Source organism: Plecotus auritus (genome assembly GCF_963455305.1).
Source record: "Plecotus auritus genome assembly, chromosome: 10".
NCBI lineage: Eukaryota > Metazoa > Chordata > Mammalia > Chiroptera > Vespertilionidae > Plecotus > Plecotus auritus.
The window spans coordinates 1558302-1580666 of record NC_137785.1 but is presented as its reverse complement, the minus strand read 5'-3'; the positions used below and the strand labels follow the sequence as shown (position 1 = coordinate 1580666).

Here is a 22365-nt window from a genome sequence, read left to right as displayed (position 1 = left end):
AGGGTTTTCTCTCTTGTCCTGACCAAACATACATGGACTGAGAAACGGGCGTGGTGATGGGGAGCGTGTGCATTTGAAATAAGACCATGTGCATTAGCCTCGGCTACCAGCGGACATTTTTGAGTGGACATTGTTGTGTCTGAATGACTCTATGCAATATTTTTATTTTTTATTTATTTTTTTAAAATAACCCTAAATGGTTTTTACTTATTTATTTTTTATTTTTTATTAAATATATTTTATTGATTTTTTTACAGAAAGGAAGGGAGAGGGATAGAGAGTTAGAAACATCGATCAGCTGCCTCCTGCACACCCCCCACTGGGGATGTGTCTGCAACCAAGGTACATGCCCTTGACCGGAATCGAACCCGGGACCCCTCAGTCCACAGGCCGATGCTCTATCCCCTGAGCCAAACCAGTCAGGGCTGCAATATTTTTTTTAAAAATATATTTTATTTTATTTTTTTAAATCATTTGTTGTTTTGGTTTTGTTTTTTTTTAATATATTTTATTGATTTTTTACAGAGAGGAAGGGAGAGGGATAGAGAGTTAGAAACATCAATGAGAGAGAAACATCCATCAGCTGCCTCCTGCACACCTCCTACTGGGGATGTGCCTGCAACCAAGGTACATGCCCTTGACCGGAATCGAACCCGGGACCCCCCAGTCCGCAGGCCAACGCTCTATCCACTGAGCCAAATTGGTTAGGGCTGCAATATTTTTATTTGGGTCTGTAGCCTTGGTGAGAATCGGAAATACTCTTTTTACCCTCTGGGGGCATGCTCACCTTCAAAGCCTGAAATAACGTGTCAACAAACGTTGGGTGATCAGCTGCAGAGAGGACTTGGAAGAAAACGGAGGAAATGACGGCGGTCCCTTTAAAGAGCAGGCGCAGCCCGCCTGGACAGTCCCCTCCCTCAGACCTAGCTGCTGAGCCCGGGCCCTTCTGCACAATAAGCCCCTTTTCCCCTGCCTTTCCTGCAGCTGTGCCATGGAACTACATTTCCCAGAATGCCCAGAGTGGAGCGGCAGCGCCACTAGCCAATGAGAACTTAGGGGAAAGAGGCTACCGCGTGTGACGCATCGCGGGAGGGCGGTACTTCCTGCGACTCCCCGGGCGGCCATGTCAGTTGTGGGTTTTGTCTGTCAGAGATTTCAGAGCGCTCGGTCAGGGTCCGGGTGCCGGGTCCGAAGGCGGCGGGAGTCGTTCTCCCCGCCGCACAGACGCGGGCGTGAGGCTCGCCGACCCCGCGAGGGACCCGCTTCAGGGCGGGAGGGTCCCGCCTCCTCGCCCGCCGCCCGCCCCGCCCGCCGGTTCCAATGGCGGCGGCCGCGCCCAGGCGCCCGGCTGAGGTGAGCGCGCCCCCCAGGCTGCCCCGCCTCCCCGACCCCACCCCGCAGCCCGGGGGCGGGCGCCCGTCCCTCCTGCAGCCCAGGCCCCGCGTCAGGACCGCCAGGCGCTCGGGGTGACCCTGGGGTGACGGGCCGGGGCGGGTCCGGCCGGGTCCAGGGAGGCGGAGCCCGCGGAGCCCCCAGGACCTCGTGTCTCCAGGGCCGGCCCCCTCCCCGGGCCCCGCGGCTGCGGAAGCGCCTGTGGGACCTCAGGGAAGGGGAGGGTGACCCGTCCCTCACTGGCCCCGACCCCCACCCACCCTCCCCGTCTCCGGAATGTCTCTCCTCGGACTTGGAGAGCAGGCCCCCCAATCTGGGGCACCCGGGAGCCTGGAGACACCCCGGGCACAGGACCCGAGGCCCACGCAAGGGTCGCCTGAAGGTGCTGGTACTGCCTTCGGCCCTGAACCCCGCGTGGAAGGCTCTGCCGTGAGCTGGTCGCAGGCCGTGCGGGTGCTCGAGGCAACACGGAGCTGAGCGTTTAGAGCTTCCGGTCTCTCTTCCTGGGAGCAAAGGGCGCAGGGGGGACCCTGTCCTCTAGGAGCCCGAGAGGAGACAGGGGCACCAGGACGGGGGTTGTCCTTTGAGTTGGGGCGATTGGGAGGAGGACGGGCACAGGGTGCATGTGGGGGGCCCTGGGGGAGGATTGTGGGTTCCCGGTAGAGAGAGGAGCTTTTTCTGGTGTCAGCTGTCCCCATCTCGCAGGGCGGGGTGACCTTTGAGGACGTGGCCCTGCACTTCTCCTCGGAGGAATGGGAGCTCCTGGGTGAGGCTCAGAGACGCCTGTACCACGATGTGATGCTGGAGAACCTGACCCTGATAAGCTCCTTGGGTAAGGATTTCAGACTCCCCTGTGCCGTGGGCAGTAGTGTCTGCCCTTCCCTTTCCCCAGGAGCAGGTCTGTCCTCACTCCAGGACCTGGCACTGCTTCCTTCCCCAGACCCCTGGATGGGTGCTGTGCTTAGACCCCTGGATGGGTGCTCTGCTTAGACCCCTGGATGGGTGCTGTGCTTAGACCCCTGGATGGGTGCTGTGCTTAGATCCCTGGATGGGTGCTGTGCTTAGACCCCTGGATGGGTGCTATGCTTAGACCCCTGGATGGGTGCTGTGCTTAGACCCTTGGATGGGTGCTTAGACCCCTGGATGGGTGCTGTGCTTAGACCCCTGGATGGGTGCTGTGCTTAGACCCCTGGGTAGGTGCTGTGCCTAGACCCCTGTATGGGTGCTGTGCTTAGACCCCTGGATGGGTGCTGTGCTTAGACCACTGGATGGGTGCTGTGTTTAGACCCTGGATGGGTGCTGTGCTTAGATCCCTGGATAGGTGCTGTGCTTAGACCCCTGGATGGGTGTTGTGCTTAGACCCCTGGATGGGTGTTGTGCTTAGATCCCTGGATGGGTTTTGTGCTTAGATCCCTGGATGGGTGCTGTGTTTAGATCCCTGGATAGGTGCTTAAGCCCCTGGGTAGGTGTTGTGCTTAGACCCCTGGATGGGTGCTGTGCTTAGATCCCTGGATAGGTGCTGTGCTTAGACCCCTGGATGGGTGCTGTGCTTAGACCCCTGGATGGGTGTTGTGCTTAGATCCGTGGATGGGTGCTTAGACCCCTGGATGGGTGCTGTGCTTAGACCCCTGGATGGGTGCTGTGCTTAGACCCCCCTGGATGGATGCTGTGCTTAGACCCCTGGATGGGTGCTGTGCTTAGACCCCTGGATGGGTGCTTAGACCCCTGGATGGGTGCTGTGCTTAGACCCCTGGATGGGTGCTTAGACCCCTGGGTGGGTGCTGTGCTTAGATCCCTGGATGGGTGCTTAGACCCCTGGATGGGTGCTGTGCTTAGACCCCTGGATGGGAGCAATGCTTAGACCCCTGGGTAGGTGCTGTTTTTCGATCCCTGGAGAGGTGCTGTGCTTAGTTGGTTTGAGATCTGTGCATGACCCTCTCCTTCCTTGAAGAGCCCCAGACTTGCAGGGAAAGAATCAGGGTCAGAAGTCTTCCAGTGAACCCATTGGATACACCTGACTTGCTTCTCCTTGACTTTTGACCGAATGACTTTGTTCTGTTATGTCGTAAATCAGCGAGCTGAATATCAGAGGCCTGTAAGCCAAATTAATTTGGAGTCTTTTATTACCCTAGCGGGCTCAGAGGAATGTTGCTTCTAAAGTCTCAGCCCCGCAATAAGGAGGAAGTGTTCCCTTTATACTTTTCTAATGTCTTTGTTCTCCGAAATATGGGGCTTCCTTTTTCATTTTCAAAAGAGCCCTGTGTGTGCTTAGCAGGTGTCTCCCAGGAAGCCGGTAACTTTGAGTGCAACACAGTTCAGTAGCCTCGAGTACAGCTAACTAAAAGACCCCTGGTCCGAGAGCATGGGAGTGTCAGCCCCTTACGTGAGATGACTAGCCTGCAAGGTCAGACAGCGAAGCTTACCTTCCCTGTCATTCAAGCAAGCGTGAAGCGTGTGTTCACAGAAGCTAAAAAGCAGAGTTAATTCACAGAACAAGGGACCATCTAAAAATAGCAGAGAATTTCAAATGGCATTTTTACAAAATAGAGATTACTATGCTTCAGTTCAGATCCCAGGCCCTTGTGTACCTGGGTTCTGTGCCTCCTTCTAGCTGACATTGCCTCCGGCCTGCCTGGGCCAGGAATCCCCATCACTGACATGGTTCCTCCTCTCATGGACGGTGGGCTGTTCTTGCAAGACCCTCCTTCGAAGTTCTCCGTGTGGTATTCGGTTTTCTTTTCTGTTGGCTGTGTTGTGCTGACTTGTTCTGGGCTAGTGCTGGTTACTCATGTGTGCTGTCCTTCCCTTAGTACCTGTATAAGGTGCCATGCATTTGCTCACTGAGGGAGTTGGGTTGGGTCATAGGACGTACATGAATCCAGGCTCAGCAAAATCTTAGGAGTGGCACCTGGAGGAGGGTGTGATGCCAGTGCTGTGCTCACATCCTACCAGACAACTATTCTGTTGCATTACTGTTTTGTTGTTGTTGTTGTTGTTGTTGTTGTTATTGTTTTTTAATATATTTTACTAGAGGCCCGGTGCAAGAAATTCATGCACGGGTAGGGTCCCGAGGCCTGGCTGGCGATCAGAGTCCGTCCGTGGGGCGACCAGCGGAATGATCAGGGGGGCCCCCCACTGGCACCTGCCTTGGCTGGCCTGGTTCCACCCGCTCACTGGCCCTGCCCTCCACTCCCACCGCCAGTCGCTTCCCTCTGTGGGGCAACTGGCAGGGCAATCGGGAGGGAGGGGGGTGGCAGGTGCTGGCACCCGCCTTGGCTGGCTTGGGGCCTGCAGGCTAGGGGTAGCTCCTATGTTGAGCGTCTGCCCCCTGGTTGTCAATGCACATCATAGCCACCGGCCGTTTCGCCGGTCTTTCTGCCATTGGGTCAATTTGCATATTAGGCTTTTATTATATAGGATTGATATTTTATGGAGAGGAAAGGAGAGGGATAGAGAGTTAGAAACATCAATGAGGGAAACACTGATCAGCTACTTCCTGCACACCCCCTACTGGGGATGTGCCCGCAACCAAGGTACCTGCACTTGATCGGAATCGAACCTGGGACCCCTCAGTCTGCAGGCCGACGCTCTATCCACTGAGCCAAACCGGTTAGGGCTGGATTACTGTTTTGATGTCCATGCCAGGGCCCCACTTCATTTCTGTCTGTCCTTCCCCTTTCTGGACTCTTTGCCGATTTCTCAGCTTTATCACTTGTCGCTTCTACCCTAACCTCCAGCCTGGGGTTAGCCTCACATCTCTACACTGTGTGTCTAGCCTGTTTTTCTCACCACTCCATCTGTGGTGCTTTCCTCGTTGGCCCCTATGCATTGTGTCCTGAGGTGTGTGCATATTTCTAAAAGTCCTAAATACCAGCTGCCGTGTTACAACTGTATTTTCTTGCACCTTAACACACCCGTCTGCACAGCTTTCGTGTGTCACCAGTAGCGAAGTTCTTTGGGAAGTCGTTGTTGAAGTGAATTGTGGACCCTGTGTCTACGCTCTGTGTACACTGCATGGTTGGGTCCTTCACCTCGTGAGGCCTCGCCCAGTCTGTGCTCTTCATGGCCCAGTACTGCGGAGCAGCCCCGTCCTCAACGTGTGCTAACTCCCTGGTCCTGCACACAATGCCATGGACTTGTTCCTGGGTTTGTCAGACACACGTGTGAGGACTGCCCCTTCCCACCGGAGTCAACATGCACTTAACCAGCACTTTCCGTTTTCAGGTTGTTGGCATGGAGCCCAGAATGAGGAGGCCCCGTCTGAGCTCAGCAGCTCTTTACAAGGAGTGTCACAGGTCCGGACTCCCAAGGCAGGTGTGTCTGCCCTGGATGCCCATCCTTGTGAGCTGTGTGGTGTGGACTTGAGAGACATTTTGCACTTCACTGGGCACCCGGGAACACATCATGGGCAGAAACTGTACAAGATGGGGGCATGTGAGAAACAGTTGGATGTTAGCACGGAACTTGAGCATCAGAAGCAGCTCACGGGAGAGATGTGTTTCAGAGGCCACATGGACAGAGCCTCATTTGTAAAGGACTGCAAATTCTGTGTTTCGGGGAAGCCCGGTTCCTGTGAGGAGGTTGTGAGGGACTTCCTGGCCAGGTCAAGATTTCTCCAGCACCAGGCCACACACACCAGGGAGAAGTCAAACAGGAGAACTGAGTGTGGAACAGCCTCTCATAAGGGAGGAACTCTGTCTGACCCAGAATACTCTAAAGATTTTAATTGCAAACGCAAGCTTATTCAGCACCAGAGTGTTCTCTCTAAAGAAAGAGGCTACATGTGCAGTGAATGTGGAAAATCTTACAGCAAAAGCTATAGTCTTAATGACCATTGGAGAGTCCACACTGGGGAAAAGCCTTATGAGTGTGGGGAATGTGGGAAGTCCTTTAGGCAAAGCTCTAGCCTCATTCAACACCGGAGAGTCCACACTGGAGCGCGGCCTCACAAGTGTGACTTATGTGGAAAATTATTTAGCAACAAGTCCAACCTCATTAAACATCGAAGAATCCACACTGGAGAAAGACCTTATGAGTGTAGTGAATGTGGGAAGTCCTTTAGCGAAAGCTCTGCACTCCTTCAACACCGGAGTGTTCACACAGGAGAGAGGCCTTATGAGTGCAGTGAATGTGGGAAGTTCTTTACCTACCACTCCAGTCTCATAAAACACCAGAGAGTCCACTCTGGGTCCAGGCCCTACGCCTGCAGCGAATGTGGAAAATCCTTTACTCAAAAGTCCAGTCTCATTGAACACCGCCGAGTTCATAGTGGAGAAAGGCCATATAAGTGCAGCGAATGTGGGAAATCTTTTAGCCAAAGCTCTGCACTTCTTCAGCATCGGAGAGTTCACACAGGGGAAAGGCCTTATGAGTGCAGTGAATGTGGGAAATTCTTTACTTACAGCTCCAGTCTCTTAAAACACCAGAGAGTTCACACTGGTTCAAGGCCTTACGAGTGTAGTGACTGTGGAAAGTCCTTTACTCAAAATTCTAGTCTCATCAAACACAGGAGAATTCACACTGGAGAAAGGCCTTATGAGTGTAGCCAGTGTGGAAAATCTTTTAGCCATAGCTCAAGCCTTATTAAACACCGAAGAGTTCACACTGGATAAAGGCCTTGTGAGTATTAGAATGTGGGAAACTGTTATTTTTTAAAAATATATTTTTGATTACAGAGAGGAAGGGAGAAGGAGGGAGAGATTGAAACATCAGTGATGACAGAGAATCATTGATTGGCTGCCTCCTGCATGCTCCCTACTGGGGATTGAGGCTGCAACTCAGACATGTACCCTTGAACGGAATTGAACCCAAGACCCTTCAGTCTGCAGGCTGATGCTCTATCCACTGAGCCAAACCAGCTAGGGCAGAATGTGGGGATTATTTACCCTTCACTCCTGGTCCTAAAACACCATGTCACATTGGATGAAGGCCTTATGATTGTGGCAAATGTAGGAAATCATTACCAATGTCTAGCCTCATTACATCCAAAGAATTCACAGTAGGGACAGACCTTATAAGTGCAGTGAATGTGAGAAGGCCTTCAGCTGAAGAACATACCTTATTGGATACCACAGATTTAAAATGGGAGAACTGCCTTAATTGGGCAGGTATATACTATTTGTTCAGTGTACCAACACTGGAGTATACCCTATATGAAGGTGCCATCTGCCTGTGTTGAGCCACAGAGCCAAACCAGGTAGGGCTGCATTGCACTTTTTAACCTGCCCAGGGTCATGGCCAGATTTATGTCACTGGCAATTCTGGAGCAGAAGCTATTTCAACTCTACCTCCTGGTGGAAGCCCACAGTGTGCAACATTTATCCATTCTAGAACATTCAGGGATGTAAGCCCCCATTTGTGGGGCGATTCATGAGTTTCTTGAGCACTTTCTCTTTCCCATATTTCCTCTCTGTTGAGTTAGGTCATAGACCTTTCCCAGTTTTGACCTAGAGGACTCTGCTGGGCATTTTAAAAGATGGACTACATTTTTCAGGGATATTGTTGATCTCACATGACTCCTGTGATGGCATTTTCCAGCCTCCCAACTCACCAACCAGGGAATTGTGCCTACCATTGTTCTTGTTTGTATGACAATAAAGGTCTTATTGTTCAAGCCACTGTTCATCTTGAGGTTCTAGTCCCGGGGTGGGCAAACTTTTTGACTCGAGGGCCACAATGGGTTCTTAAACTGGACCGGAGGGCCGGAACAAAAGCATGGATAGAGTGTTTGTGTGAACTAATATAAATTCAAAGTAAAGGAGCGGAGGGGAGAGCAAGAGAACCCTCCGCTCTTTCGGTTCCGCGGGCCGGATAGAACAGCCGAACAGGCCGGATCCGGCCCGGGGGCCGTAGTTTGCCCACGGCTGTTCTAGTCACTATTTTGGGTTCTTTGAAGTTGACTGGTTTGCTAGCATGAAGAGGTGAACAGCTTTGGTTGGGATCCCAAAGTTTGTGTGCCTCCGGGTACAGTGTGATGGCGGAAGATACGTCTTCAGTTTTGGCCTAGTTTGCGTTGCTGCTCGTAGCCTGTGGGGAAGACTGCGGAGCTTTGTGTCCTATATTGTAGCTCGGATGCCATGACTTGGGGATTCTGAGTTCAACCTGAGAAGGGGGTCCTTGTGACAACCTTCACTGCTTCTGAGAGCAACATGAACTTGTTCTCGTTCACAGGGCCTATTGTCTCGTGCTCAGCACTGGTGAGGGGACGTCTGTCCCTGCAGGTCCTCCAGTGGAGCTGTGGGCCCTGAGGTCCTGACTTCTGTAGGTACCATCACTGGTTTTAAGATTACAGGGGCCACGAGAAGGATCATTGTTGCAGAAACACTGGATTCAGAGAGAGTGCAGGAGACGGCCACAAACTGGTTAGCATGCTCTATATTTATTGCTTTACTAGAGGCCTGATGCACGAAGATGTGTGCAAGAATGGCCTTCCTTCCCCTGGCTGCTGGCACCGCCTTTGCTCTGGCTGGAGCCGCCTTGCCGCCTTTCCATGCTGCCCAGAGGCCCAGAGCAGCGCCTGCGTATGCAAATTGGCCCACCATCTTTGTTGGGTTAATTTGCATACCCACTCCTGATTGGCTGGTGGGCGTAGTGAAGGTACGGTCAATTAGCATGTTACTCTTTTATCAGGTAGATTTCATTTCTTTATTTTAATTGTTTGAAGTATTACAAATAGTAGTACATATGTCTTCATTTTAATTTTTAGAAAGCGCATCTTCAGAAGGGTCCGCAGTGTGTATTCCCTGTGGCTGTGAAGGAGGAGATATGTGGCCTTTGTGGCCCAGTCAGTGTTCCTGTGATTCAAGAGGAAATGGCCTTCACGGTTCACCTTTTTTATTATCATTTAATTGATTTTAGAGAGAGGGAGAGAGAGACATTGATGTGAGAGTGAAGCATTGATTGGTTGTCTCCCACATGTGCCCTTAACTGCAGATTGAACCCCCATCCTGGGTATGTGCCCTGACTGGAAATCTAACCCACAGTCCTTTGGTGTGTGGGACAGTTCTCCAACCCACTGAGCCACACGGGTCAGCGCGTTGCTCACGTTTTTGCTGCCACTGAGGCACGTGTCCTCATTAGGGGAGGGGATATAGAGTAAGTACAGTTGCCAAACCTTGTTTTCTAAGAAATCCAGACTTAACTTGAACCTATTTTTATTTATTTTAAAAGTAGAGGCCTGGTGCACAACATTGGTGCACTGGTGGGGGGGTCCCTCAGCCCGGCCTGCACCCTCTCACAGTCCATGACCCCTTGGGGAATGTCCAACTAACACCGCCGCTGCGCTCACCAGCTGTGAGCCCAGCTTCTGGCTGAGTGGTGCTCCCCCGTGGGAGCATACTGACCACCAGGGGGCAGCTTCTGTGTTGAGCATCTGCCCCCTGGTGGTCAGTGCACGTCATAGCGACTGGTCATTTTGTCGTTCGGTGATTTGCATATTAACCTTATATAGGATACATTTTTACTGATTTCAGAGAGGAAGGGAGAGGCAGAGTTAGAAATATCAATGATGAGATAGAATCATTGATCTGCTGCCTCCTCTATGCCCCCTACTAAGGATCAAGCCCGCAACCCAAACCAGATTTTGTGCCCTTGACCAAAATTGAACTTGGGACCCTTCAGTTTGCGCAGGCTGACGCTCTATCCACTGTGTCAAACCAGGTAGGGCTTGAACCTATAATTAAAGTTTTAATAAGGTATAAATGACATGCAATAATCTGAACGTATTTAACTTTTTTAAAAAAATATTTTTATTGATTTCAGAGAGGAAGGGAGAGGGAAAGAGAGACAGAAACATCAATGATGAGAGAGAACCACTGATCGGCCACCCCCTGCACAACCCCCACTGGGGACCGAGCCCGCAACCCTGGCATGCGCCCTTGACCAGAATTGAACCTGGGACCCTTCAGCCTGCAGGCCGACACTCTATCCACTGAGCCACACCCGCCAGGGCCATATTTAACCTTTGACATTCATGTAAAGCCATGAAACCATCTCTCTATATAAAAGTCTAAGGGACCAGACAACCAGCAGGTAGCTGTGATGCCCAATGACCACCAGGGGGCAGACACGCAACGCATGCGCTGCCCCCTGGTGGTCAGTGCGCTCCCACAGTGGGAGCGCCACGCCGCTCAGCTGACCATTGGGCGCCAGAAGCCAGGCTCATGGCTGGTGAGCTCAGCTGTGGCTGTGCTACCAGCAGCCTGCGGAGATTGGGCCGAAACCAGCAGCATGACAACTTCTGAGGGGTCCCGGATTGCGAGAGGGTGCAGGCCAGGCTGAGATATCCCACCAGTGCAGGAGTCCATGCACTGGTCCCCTAGTCAAATATAATAATCAATCTTTCCATTGCCCTCATATTTACCCTGTGTCTTTTAATCACTGCTTCCTCCAGGCAGCCATGGAGTTGCTTTTCATTATAATAGATTGGTTTGTATTTCCTAGCATTTCATGTGATTGAAATCGTAAAGTGAAATCATAAAGTCTTTTTCCTTGGGTTGCCCTCAGATGACGCGTTTATTTTGAGATTCGCCAGGGTTGCTTATCTGAGTAGTTCATTGTTTTTATATTGTTCAGAAGCATGCTACAGTGATGTACCACTCTTCATCTACTGTGGATGTTTCAATTGTTCCCAATTTTGGCCACTGAAAAAATTGGACTTAGTTCATATTGAAATGTTCCCTTTCTTGCGCGAATGAATACCTTGAAGTGCATTACCTGAGTCAAGAGCGTACGTGAATGTACACCTTGAGAAACACCACCCTGCCATCTAAAATGACTGTTCCTTCATTGCTCACCTTTTTATTTTAACTGATTTTAGAGAGGAAGGGAGAGAGAGACGGCAATGTGACAGTGAAACATCAACTGGTTGCCTCCCACATGCGCCCCAATCAGGGATCCAACTCCCATCCCGGGTATGTATTACCCAGCCGCCTCCCGCACACCCCCTACTGGGTATGTGCCCGCAACCAAGGTACTTGCCCCCGACCGGAATCGAACCCGGGACCCTTCAGTCTGCAGGCCGACGCTCTATCCACTGAGCCAAATCGGTTACGGCAAACTGACTTTTTAAAAAATATATATTCTTATTGATTTCAGAGAGGAAGGAAGAGTGGGAGAGAGAGAGAAACATCCATGATGAGAGAGAATCAGGGATCGGCTGCCTCCTGCAAGTCCCCCACTGGGGATCACGCCCACAACCCGGGCACGTGCCCTCGACCGGAATCGAACCTGGGACCTTTCAGTTCGCAGGCCGACGCTCTGTCCACTGAGCCAAACCGGCTAGGGCCTGACTTATTTTTTTTTTAATATTTTTTATTGATTTTTACAGAGAGGAAGGGAGAGGAATAGAGAGCTAGAAACATCGATGAGCTGCCTCCTGCACACCTCCCACTGGGGATGTGCCCGCAACCAAGGTACATGCCCTTGACCGGAATCGAACCCGGGACCCTCCAGTCCGCAGGCCGACGCTCTATCCACTGAGCCACACCAATCAGGGCCAAAATGACTTGTTAAGGCGGAACAGAGGCCACCCCTTTAACCTCCCAGATCAGTGACTACAACGGTGCGGTTGGGAAAACTACATTACCCAGATGGCAATGCGTCCAACAAAGGCGCGTTGAGCCAATGAGAGCCCAGAAAACCGAGCGTTTCAACGTTGCGCACGCTGTTAGGGCGGGACTTCCGGGGGGCCTCCTCGGGGCGCTCAGTGGGACCAGTTCGGTGAGTTCAATGAATCGGAGCGCCGGCGCCTGCCCGAGGGAGCGCGCGGGTCCCAAGCCCGCAGAACCGCTGCTGTCCCGGTTCGGCGGCCTCGCAGGCCCCGCTCCGCCCGCAGAGTCCGACGGCGGCGGCCCCGCCGAGGCGCCCGGCTGAGGTGAGCGTGTCCCCGGGGCCGTCCCGCTTCCCCACCCTACCCCGCAGCCCGGGGGCGGGCGCCCGTCTCTCCCGCGTCCGGACCGCGTGGCGCTCGGGGGTGACCCCCCGGGGTGACGGGGGTGGGAGAGGGTGAAGGGCTGAGGGGCCGCCGGGGGAACAGCTCAGGGGCGGCTGAGCCGGGAAGGTTCGGGACACCCGGGCCCAGATGTGTGTCTAAAGCAGCGGAGAAGGCGAGGCGCTGGGCCGTGGACGGCTGTGGACGGAGGAGGGACGCTGGGTGAGGCCGGGGTCTCCGGTTTTCCCCAAACTGCCCAGGGGAGGAGCAGACTGGGAGGGAGAGGACAGCCCTGGCCGGTGTGGCTCGGTGGGCAGAGCGCCGGCCTGCGGACTGAGGGGTCCCGGGTTCGACTCCAGCCAAGGGCACAGGCCGGGGTTTCGGGCGCGATCCCCAGGGTGGGGCGTGCAGGAGGCCGCCGATCCATGTTTCTCTCTCATCATGGATGTTTCTCTCTCTCTCTCTCTCTCTCTCTCTCTCTCTCTCTCTCTCTCTCTCTCTCTCGCCTTCTCCCTTCCGCTCTGAAATCAATAAAAGAAATATATATATATATTTTTAAATATATTTTATTGATTGTTTACAGAGAGGAAGGGAGAGGGATAAAGAGTTAGAAACATCGGCCCTGACCGGTTTGGCTCAGTGGATAGAGCGTCGGCCTGCGGACTGAAGGATCCCGGGTTCGATTCCGGTCAAGGGCACGTACCTTGGTTGTGGGCACATCCCCAGTGGGAGGTGTGCAGGAGGCAGCTGATTGATGTTTCTCTCTCATCGATGTTTCTGACTCTCTATTCCTCTCCCTTCCTCTCTGTAAAAAATCAATAAAATATATTTAAAAAAAAAAAAAAGAGAGAGAGAGAGAAACATCGACCAGCTGCCTCCTGCACGCCCCCTACTGGGGATGTGCCTGCAACCAAGGTGCATGCCCTTGACCGGAATCGAACCCGGGACCTTTCAGTCCGCAGGCCGACGCTCTATCCACTGAGCCACACTGGTTAGGGCAGAAATATATATTTTTTAAAAAAAATAGAAGGGAGAGGACGCTGTAGGTGATGAGGTAACTGGCAGGTGCGCACTGGACTGAGCCCCGAGGGATGTGGGCGTCACCGGCCTGGGGGCTGGGCCAGGGCCCTGAGCAGCCTGAGCCCCTGGGTCCTGGCGGTGGGTGCCAGGCCCTCCACAGGCCTTCCGTTCCCACAGGTTCCTGCAGGTGCAGAGCCGCTGAGGGGCTGGGCTGTGGGGCTGATGTCAGGGCCTCACACTTTCGTGGCCTCTGAGTTGTGGGGTCCTGGGGCTGTCCAGCCGCTCTTCCTGCCCTGGGACCTGGGGACTTTAAAGAGACAAGGAGTTCCGGGACTGGAATCCCAGTCTAGGGTTATAGAAAGTGGTTCCTTTTTTTTTTTTTTTTTTTTAAATATATTTTATTGATTTTTTACAGAGAGGAAGGGAGAGGGACAGAGAGAGTCAGAAACATCGATGAGAGAGAAACATCGATCAGCTGCCTCCTGCACACCCCCCACTGGGGATGTGCCCGCAACCAAGGTACATGCCCTTGACCGGAATCGAACCCGGGACCCTTCAGTCCTCAGTCCGACGCTCTATCCACTGAGCCAAACCGGTCAGGGCAAAGTGATTCCTTTTTGTTTGTTTTGTCAACCAGTGGAATGAGACGAGAGAGGTCCTCCCGGCCCGAGGTTCCGATACGTGCGGTCTTAGAGGTGGGGCTGAACTCGTTTGGGCACCCGCAGGTGTCCTTTCGTTGTCGTGGGAACTGAGAAGAGTGGGACAGGAGTGAGGACTAGGCCAGCTCTGTGACGAGTTGGGTGTCTGTCTGCAGGGGATGGGCGCCATGGGACATTGGCAGCCGTGGAGGCAGGGGATCTGACCCAGGTCTCCTTAGACTCCCTGTGGCTGCAGCATGGAGAGCAGGGAGGGCTGCAGCATGGAGAGCAGGGAGGTGGGAGGAAGACCAGGGAGAGGCTGCTGCTATACACTGAGTGGCCAGATTAGTATGATCTCTAAATGCATAATAATCTGGCCTCTGTGTGTGTGTGTGTGTGTGTGTGTGTGTGTGTGTTAGAGGCCCAGGTCCATGAATTCGTGCATGGGTGGGTCCAGCCAGCCTGGCGGGGGGGGGGGGGGTGGGGGGGACGGGACATGGGCGGTTGGCCGGCCTGCCTGCTGGTTGAACTCCTGGTAGAGGGGACAATTTGCACACTAGCCTTTTATTATGTAGGATATACACTGAGTGGCCAGATTATTATACGTTCAGAGATCATCAAAATCTGGCCACTCAGTGTATATATATATATTAGAGGCCCGGTGCATGAATTCGTGCATGGATGGGGTCCGGCCAGCCTGGCCAGGGGTAGGGGACATGGGCGGTTGGCCGGCCTGCCTGCTGGTCGAACTCCTGGTTGAGGGGACAATTTGCACACTAGCCTTTTATTATGTAGGATATACACTGAGTGGCCAGATTATTATGTGTTCAGAGATCATCATCTGGCCACTCAGTGTAGTCTGGTGAGTGTGAGGCTAACTGGACCAGGAGGGTGGCTGTGGAGGTAGGAGGAGCATCTGGATTCTAGATCACTGTTTTACATGTGGGCGCCTGGATTTTTTTTAAATTATTTTATTTATTGTTTTGAGGGAGAGAGGAGGAGGTGGGGAGACATTGACTTACTGTTCTACTTAGGCATTCACTGGTTGGTTCTTATTCGCGCCTTGACATGGGATTGAACCTGCAACCTTGGCTTATTATGACGATGCCCCAACCAGCTAAGCAACCCGGCCAGGGCACAACCCGGAATTTCTGATTTGAAGGTTGAGAGAGAGGGAGAGAGAGGTAGGCGTCACGGTTAACATGACGGAATGCTTTTAGCAGCTGTAGGAATGGAAGTACCATCAACTGTGAGGAAATCAGTCGTAGGAAGAGTAATCTTTCTTGGGAGATATCAGAGTTTTATTTTTGGCCTGTTAAGAGCATGAGATAAGAAGGAGTTCAGGATGGTGTCTAGAAGGAACAATATAGAAACCCCTGAGAATTACCTGAAAAGAGGGGTTGTTGTGGTCTTCCACTGGGCCATGAAGGTGCACTGGCATGGGGAAGGGAGAAGTGTAAGCAAGCCTGGGATAGATTAGGAAGATGATAAAATTAGAATCCAGGGAAAGACACTGATCAGGGAATAAATTATCCTCATCATCACATGTTTGTGTTATCTTTGAAGTTGTCCTGGGGATCTAGCTGTGTGAGGGAGATGTGATTCAAAGAATTATGTCTAGTCCTGGCTGGTATTACTCAATGGTTAGATTGTAGGCCCACACACTGAAGGCTTGAGGGTTCGGTTCCCAGTCAAGAGCATGTACCTGGGTTGCAGGTTCGATCCCAGGTCCCACTTGGGGCACGTGCGGGAGGCAACCAACCGATGTGTCTCTCTCACATCAATGTTTCTCTCTCTCCCTTCCACTGTATCTAAAATCAGTGAAAAAATATCCTCAGGTCAGGATTTTAAAAAACAAATTAAAACAATTATGTGCAGATGGTGGTGTTAAAGAAATGGCCTCAGGACACTGGGGTTAGGGTCATATGGGTGAAGATTAATGTCATGTTTTTGTTTCTTGGAGGGACAATCTGGGTGCCCACAATGGTATTGCCTAAGAATTCCAGTGTCAAATCATTCACAATTGTCCCAAAACAAACTTTTATTTCCAATCTTTGTTAACAAGATGCAACGTGGCCCACATGCCAGACCCAGAGTTCATGTAACATTTATCCATCCATCTGCCTAGTGTTGTTTTGGGAAGACACAGTGTCATCTACACTAATAAAAGAGTAACATGCTAATTGACTGTACCTTCACGACACCCACCAGCCAATCAGGAGTGAGTATGCAAATTAACCCAACAAAGACAGCGGGTTAATTTGCATACACAGGGACCGAGCAGCCGAGGGCGGGGCAGGACGCTTGTGTCGTCGCCATGGCGACAACGCAGGTATTCTGCACCACCCCAGCCACTCCAGGCCTCTGGGCAGCGTGGGAAGGCGGAAAGGTGGCTCCGGCCAGAGCGAAGGCGGTGCTGGCAGCCAGGGGGAGGAAGGCCCATTCTTGCACGAATCTTTGTGCATCGGGCCTCTAGTTAAGAATATAAGAAGAGACTCTGATGGCACCAAGGCCTGGAATACTTTCTGAGGTGGGGAATGGAGTGAGCAGATGAATGTGGAGGGTGAGGAAGGAAGTGAACATGGGCTGTACTATCCCCATTACGACAGGATATGGACTTTGAGGACGTGGCCATCGCCTTCTCCCAGGAGGAGTGGGGGCTCCTTGATGAGGCTCAGAGACTTCTGTACTGCGAGGTGATGCTGGAAATCTTTGCACTTGTAGCATCTGTGGGTAAGACGTTTACATTTCTTTTGGCGTCCTGAGGTGTGATGTCTTTCCTTACCTATTTTCTCCAAAATAGCGATGTCTCTCCACAGTCAGATCATGGGTTCTGCTTATTTCTCACTTTCCTTTCATATGTGCTGTGTCTGCTGGTGCTGGGCTGTGTGCAGTGACTTGAGCAAACGAGTCCTTGAGCACACCTTAGCACCTGTTGCCTCAAAAGTTGCCCTAGTTGGTTTGCTCAGTGGGTAGAGCATCGGCCTGTGGACTGAAGGGCCCCAGGTTCGATTCCACTCAAGGGCACATGACCAGGTTGCAATCCCCAGTAGGAGGTGTGCAGGAGGCAGCTGCTACAATTAATTGTTCTCTCTAATCATTGATGTTTCTCTCTCTCTCTCCCTCTCTCTTCCTCCCTGAAATCAATAAAAAAAATTGTAATGGCCGAAACCGGTTTGGCTCAGTGGATAGAGCGTCGGCCTGCGGACTGAAAGGTCCCAGGTTCGATTCCGGTCAAGGGCATGTACCTTGGTTGCGGGCACATCCCCAGTGGGAGGTGTGCAGGAGGCAGCTGATCGATGTTTCTCTCTCATCGATGTTTCTAGCTCTCTATCCCTCTCCCTTCCTCTCTGTAAAATATCAATAAAATATATTTTAAAAAAAAAAATTGTAATGAAGTGTCTTCGAATCAGGAGCCTTTTTTTTTTTTAATATATTTTACTGATTTTTTACAGAGACGAAGGGAGAGGGATAGAGAGTCAGAAACATCGATGAGAGAGAAACATCGATCGGCTGCCTCCTGCACACCTCCCACTGGGGATGAGCCTGCAACCAAGGTACATGACCTTGACCGGAATCGAACCCGGGACCCTGCAGTCCGCAGGCCGACGCTCTATCCACTGAGCCAAACCGGTTAGGGCTTCGAGTCAGGAGTCTTGCAGACAGCTTAATGGGTCCCACTCTGCTTGCCGTCTCCATGGCAACATGACCAAGTCCAGATCCATGGCCTCCAGTTCTGCCCTCTTCCTCTCGCTGAAGTTTCTTTCTGACAGCCTAAGCCAGGTCATGGTCTTTACTTGCATGACCCTTGGGCTGTTCTTGAAAGGCCCTTCTTCCATTGTTGTTTAATATTTTCTTCCCTGAATATTATATTATCTGGTCCTATGCTGGCTGTTCACCTCTGTTGTCCTTCATTGGGACTCGCATCATTTAAGTCCTGAATAGTTGTAGAAGGTGCAACTGCTCTGAGAATAGAAGCTGCAGGGAGAGTAACATGGCTTTTTTTTCACGTGGCGGGCATGGCACCATGGTCTCGGAAGAAGCCTGGCCGTGCTGATGGGAGGGCATGACCTAAGGGCTGTCTCCACCTCATACCAGGCACCTGCACTGCGTCACGTGGTGTTTTGGTGCAAGTGCCACTGGCCACACCTCGCTTCCACCTGTTCGTTTTCACGTTTGACACTTCGCCGACTTGTCATTTTATCTAGAACTTTTCGGTTTCTGCCAGCCTTCCCCTTTGTGGCCTCCATGCATCACCTGTTTTTCTGTACTGCTCCCTCAGCCGTAACTGCTCCCTCCAGCAATAACCTGCGGCTGTGCTATGATGTTTGCACACACCCTCACGTGGTATTTGAACACCAGCTACACACTTACTGCGTTTTACTGAGAGCCGTAACCGGTGTGGCTCAGTGGATAGAGCCTCGGCCTGCAGACGGACGGGTCCCAGGTTCGATTCCGGTCAAGGGCATGGACCTTGGTTGCGGGCACATCCCCAGTAGGAGGTGTGCAGGAGGCAGCTGATCGATGTTTCTAGCCCTCTATCCTTCTCCCTTCCCCTCTGTAAAAAAAATCAATAAAATTTATTTTTTTAAAAATGAATTTTACTGAGAAAAGGCTATAACCAGCCTCTGCCCAGCTTACTCATGTCAGTGGCAGAAAAGCTCTTCTGAGCGCTGCTAGCAGAACCAAGATTTGGAGATCCTGCTTCTGTTCCACGTGGTTGCATGCAACCTCTGTGTCCTTTCCTTGGTGAGGTCTCCCCTGCTTTGCGATCTTCAGAGGCCCAGGACTGCACCGCAGCACCTTCCTCAACCAGCCTCCAAGTCTTGTATTTTCAGACAATCCCATGAGACCCATGTATTGAGTGTGACACATTTTTGTAAAACAAAATCAATGTCTCTCTCTATACTTCCTTTGTAAAACCATAATTTAAAAAATTGTCCGGCCCTAACCGGTTTGGCTCAGTGGATAGAGTGTCGGCCTGCGGACTCAAGGGTCCCAGGTTCGATTCCGGTCAAGGACCCTTGACCAGAGACGGGGCGGAAGCGGGGAGGCGCCCAGAGGAGGAGGAGGAGGAGGAGGTGGGACCATCTTGTGCCACACCCCCTCCCAGTAAAGTCAACATTGATTTCCTCGTCATTGCTCTGTTTTCAGGTTGTTGCCATAACACGGATGATGAGGAGGCCTGTTCCGAGCAGAGTGTGTCCATAGAAGGAGAGTCACAGGTCAGGGCATCCAAGACAGCTCCAGCAACTGAGAAAACACGTTCCTGTGAGCGTTGTTTCTTGGTCTTGAAAGATATTCTGCACCTGACTGAGCTCCAAGCGGGAAACCTCGAGCAGAGAGCCGCCTTCAGTGACACACACGTGAGAGGCTTCTGTGTCCCGGCAAACATTCACCAGCGGCAGAGGGATGCCAGGGGAGAGAAGGCCTGGAAGGGGCCCGGGGCCTCGTTTGTGACCCGGTACACCTACGTATCCACGGCACCTTTCACCCACAGGGAGGTTGGGGAGGACCTTCCAGCCATTTCAGGTGGTTGCCAGCATCAGGCTTCTCCTGACAGTGCCGAGCCACGCAGTGGCGGTGAGAGGGAAGGCGCTCTCAGTGGGAAAAGTCATCCCGAGTCGGGTGAACGTGAAGAAGCTGCCCGCCGCAGCCAGAAACGTGTTCGGCGTCAGAGTGCCTGCTCTGGAGAAAGGCTTGGTGAGGGCAGCAAATGTGGGACAGATTTTCGACAAAAGTCAAGCCTCGTTCCACATAGGGGAGTTCACACTCGAGAGTGGCCTCGTGAGTGCAGTGACTGTGGGAAGTCCTTCAGCCACACCTCTGGACTCAGTCAACACCACAGAATTCACACGGGAGAAAAGCCCTGTGGGCGCAGTGATAGCGGGAAGTCCTTTAGCCGAAGGTCTTTACTCAAACACCAGAGGGTTCACCTTGGAGAAAAGCCGTTTGAGTGCAGTTACTGCGGAAAGTCCTTCAGACATAGATCTAAACTCATTGACCACCACAGAGGTCACACTGGCGAAAGGCCTTATGCGTGTAGTAAGTGTGGGAAGTCTTTTAAGCGCAAAGATCATCTCCTTAAGCACGAGAGATTTCACACTGGAGAAAAGCCTTACAAGTGCAGCGAATGTGGGAAAACCTTCAGACGAAACTATAACCTCCGTCAACATAGGAAAGTTCACACTGGAGAAAAGCTACATGAGTGTCGTGACTGTGGGAAGTCCTTCATCCAAAACTCTAGCCTCACTGAACACCAGAGGTGTCACACTGGGGAAAAGCCGTATGAGTGCAGCGCTTGTGGGAAACGCTTTGGACAACGCTGGAGTCTTCTTCAACACCGTCAAGTTCATTCAGGGAAAAATCCTTTTGAGTGTAATGAATGCGGGAAATCTTTTAACCGCAAATCCCAGCTTATCAGACATAAGACTGTTCACGCTGGAGAAAAGCCACATGAATGTTGTGACCGTGGAGATGCTTTCAGCCTACGTTCTGTCCTCGTTCAACACCAGAAAGTTCACAGTGGGGAAAAGCCATACGCCTGTAGTGATTGTGGAAAGTCCTTCACTTGTAGCTCTAAACTCATTGAGCACCACAGAGGTCACACGGGTGAAAGGCCTTACGAGTGTAGGAAATGTGGGCAATGTTTCAGGCGCAAAGATTACCTCCTTAACCACGAGAGAGTTCACACTGGAGAAAAGCCCTATGAATGCAGCGAATGTGGGAAAACCTTTGGAAGAAAGTATAACCTCCTCCAACATAGGAAAGTTCACACTGGAGAAAAGCCATATGCCTGTAGTGACTGTGGGAAGTCCTTCAGCCTCAAAGGCAGCCTCACTGAACACCAGAGGTGTCACACGGGAGAAAAGCCATATGACTGCAGTGTTTGTGGGAAATGCTTTAGACAGCGCAGCAGTCTGAGTCAGCACCTCCGTGGTCATTCTGGGGAAAATCCTTTTGAGTGTAGTGAATGTGGGAAATCTTTCAACCTGAAATCTCAACTTACTAGACATAAGAGTGTTCACACTTCAGAACAATTGTAGGAGTGTAGTGAACGTGGAAAATCCTTAAGCCAAAATTCTGCCCTCGTTCAACAAGAGAGAGTACAATGGAGAAAAGCCATATGAGTGTGGTTATTGTGGGAAGTCCTTAAACCAAAGATCTGCACTCACTCAACAGGTCACACTGGAGAAAAGCTGAATTAGTGTGGTGGTTGTTGGAAGTCTTTCCGTTAAAGCTCTAAGCCAGTGGTTCTCAACTTTTCTAATGCCATGACCCTCAACCATAAAATTATTTTCGTTGCTACTTCATAACTGTAATTTTGCTACTGCTATGAATCATAATGTAAGTATCGGTGTTTTCCGATGGTCTTAGGCGACCCTGCTAGCGGTTCTCAACCTGTGGGTCGCGACAGGGTCGCCTAAGACCATCGGAAAACACAGATATTTACATGACGATTCATTAACAGTAGCAAAATTACAGTTATGAAGTAGCAACGAAAATAATTTTATGGTTGGGGGTCACCACAACATGGGGAACTGTATTAAAGGGTCGTGGCATTAGGAAGGTTGAGAACCACTGCTAATTGAACCCCACAGTGGTTACACTGGAGGAAGGCCTTATGAATGTAGTGAATGCACAGGTTTTTGCACAGAGCTCTAGTCTTTTTCCAACACCACAGAGTTCACACTAGATAAAAGCCTTATGAGTGAAGTGAATGTGGGAGCCATTTTGGATAATTTTTTTTGATTGATCCTCACCCAAGGGTATTTTTCCATTCCTTTTCAGGGAGGGTAGGAGGGTGGGAGGGAGGGGAGGGAGGGGGAGAGAGAGAAACATCGACTGGTTGCCTCCTGCACATACTCCCACTGGATTGGTGGTGGGGATGAAACCCCTGGCTCTTTAGTGCGCAGATCGATGCTCTAATCACTGAGCAACACTGTACGAGACCGGACAATTTTTTAAATATATATTTTATTGATATTTTACAGAGAGGAAGGGAGAGGGATAGAGAGTTAGAAACATGGATGAGAGAGAAACATCGATCAGCTGCCTCCTGCACACCCCCTACTGGGGATGTGCCCGCAACCAAGGTACATGCCCTTGACCGGAATCGAACCCGGGACCCTTCAGTCCGCAGGCCGACGCTCTGTCCACTGAGCCAAACCGGTTTTGGCAAGGACAATTTTTTAAATTACGGTTTTACAAAGGAAGTACAGAGAGACATTGACTTATTGTTACCCTTATTTTCTCATTCATTATTTGACCCTTTTATGTGCCCAGATTGAAGATCAAAATCACAACTTTGGTGGATCGAAATAACATTTTAATCAACTGAACTACGCAGCCAGGGCTGGACAGATCTTTTTTTTTTTTTTTTCC

General features: G+C 51.4%; 2 protein-coding genes across 2 annotated transcripts; both read left to right on the top strand.

Annotated features, from left to right (window-relative positions):
- The first annotated feature begins 1105 nt into the window (after positions 1-1105).
- LOC308236295 (uncharacterized protein) lies at positions 1106-8005 on the top strand. The gene is made up of 3 exons (XM_080645804.1): positions 1106-1353; positions 2098-2224; positions 5617-8005. The coding sequence occupies exons 1-3, from the start codon at positions 1321-1323 to the stop codon at positions 7002-7004; spliced, it is 1548 nt and encodes a 515-aa protein (XP_080501930.1). The 5' UTR covers positions 1106-1320; the 3' UTR covers positions 7005-8005.
- A 4098-nt stretch (positions 8006-12103) lies between these two features.
- LOC308235155 (uncharacterized protein) lies at positions 12104-21276 on the top strand. Its single transcript, XM_080643851.1, has 3 exons — positions 12104-12265; positions 16590-16713; positions 19135-21276. Exons 2-3 carry the CDS (start codon positions 16593-16595, stop codon positions 21024-21026), a joined length of 2013 nt encoding a protein of 670 aa, XP_080499977.1. The 5' UTR covers positions 12104-12265; positions 16590-16592; the 3' UTR covers positions 21027-21276.
- Positions 21277-22365: the final 1089 nt, after the last annotated feature.

Excerpts from the sequence above, each read along its gene's own strand:
- LOC308236295 (XM_080645804.1), top strand. The coding sequence starts at position 1,321 with ATGGCGGCGGCCGCGCCCAGGCGCCCGGCTGAG. Across the intron at positions 1,354-2,097 it reads CGCCCAGGCGCCCGGCTGAG|GGCGGGGTGACCTTTGAGGA; the intron begins GTGAGCGCGCCC and ends CCCATCTCGCAG. Across the intron at positions 2,225-5,616 it reads GACCCTGATAAGCTCCTTGG|GTTGTTGGCATGGAGCCCAG; the intron begins GTAAGGATTTCA and ends TTCCGTTTTCAG.
- LOC308235155 (XM_080643851.1), top strand. The coding sequence starts at position 16,593 with ATGGACTTTGAGGACGTGGCCATCGCCTTCTCCCAGGAGGAGTGGGGG. Across the intron at positions 16,714-19,134 it reads TGCACTTGTAGCATCTGTGG|GTTGTTGCCATAACACGGAT; the intron begins GTAAGACGTTTA and ends CTCTGTTTTCAG.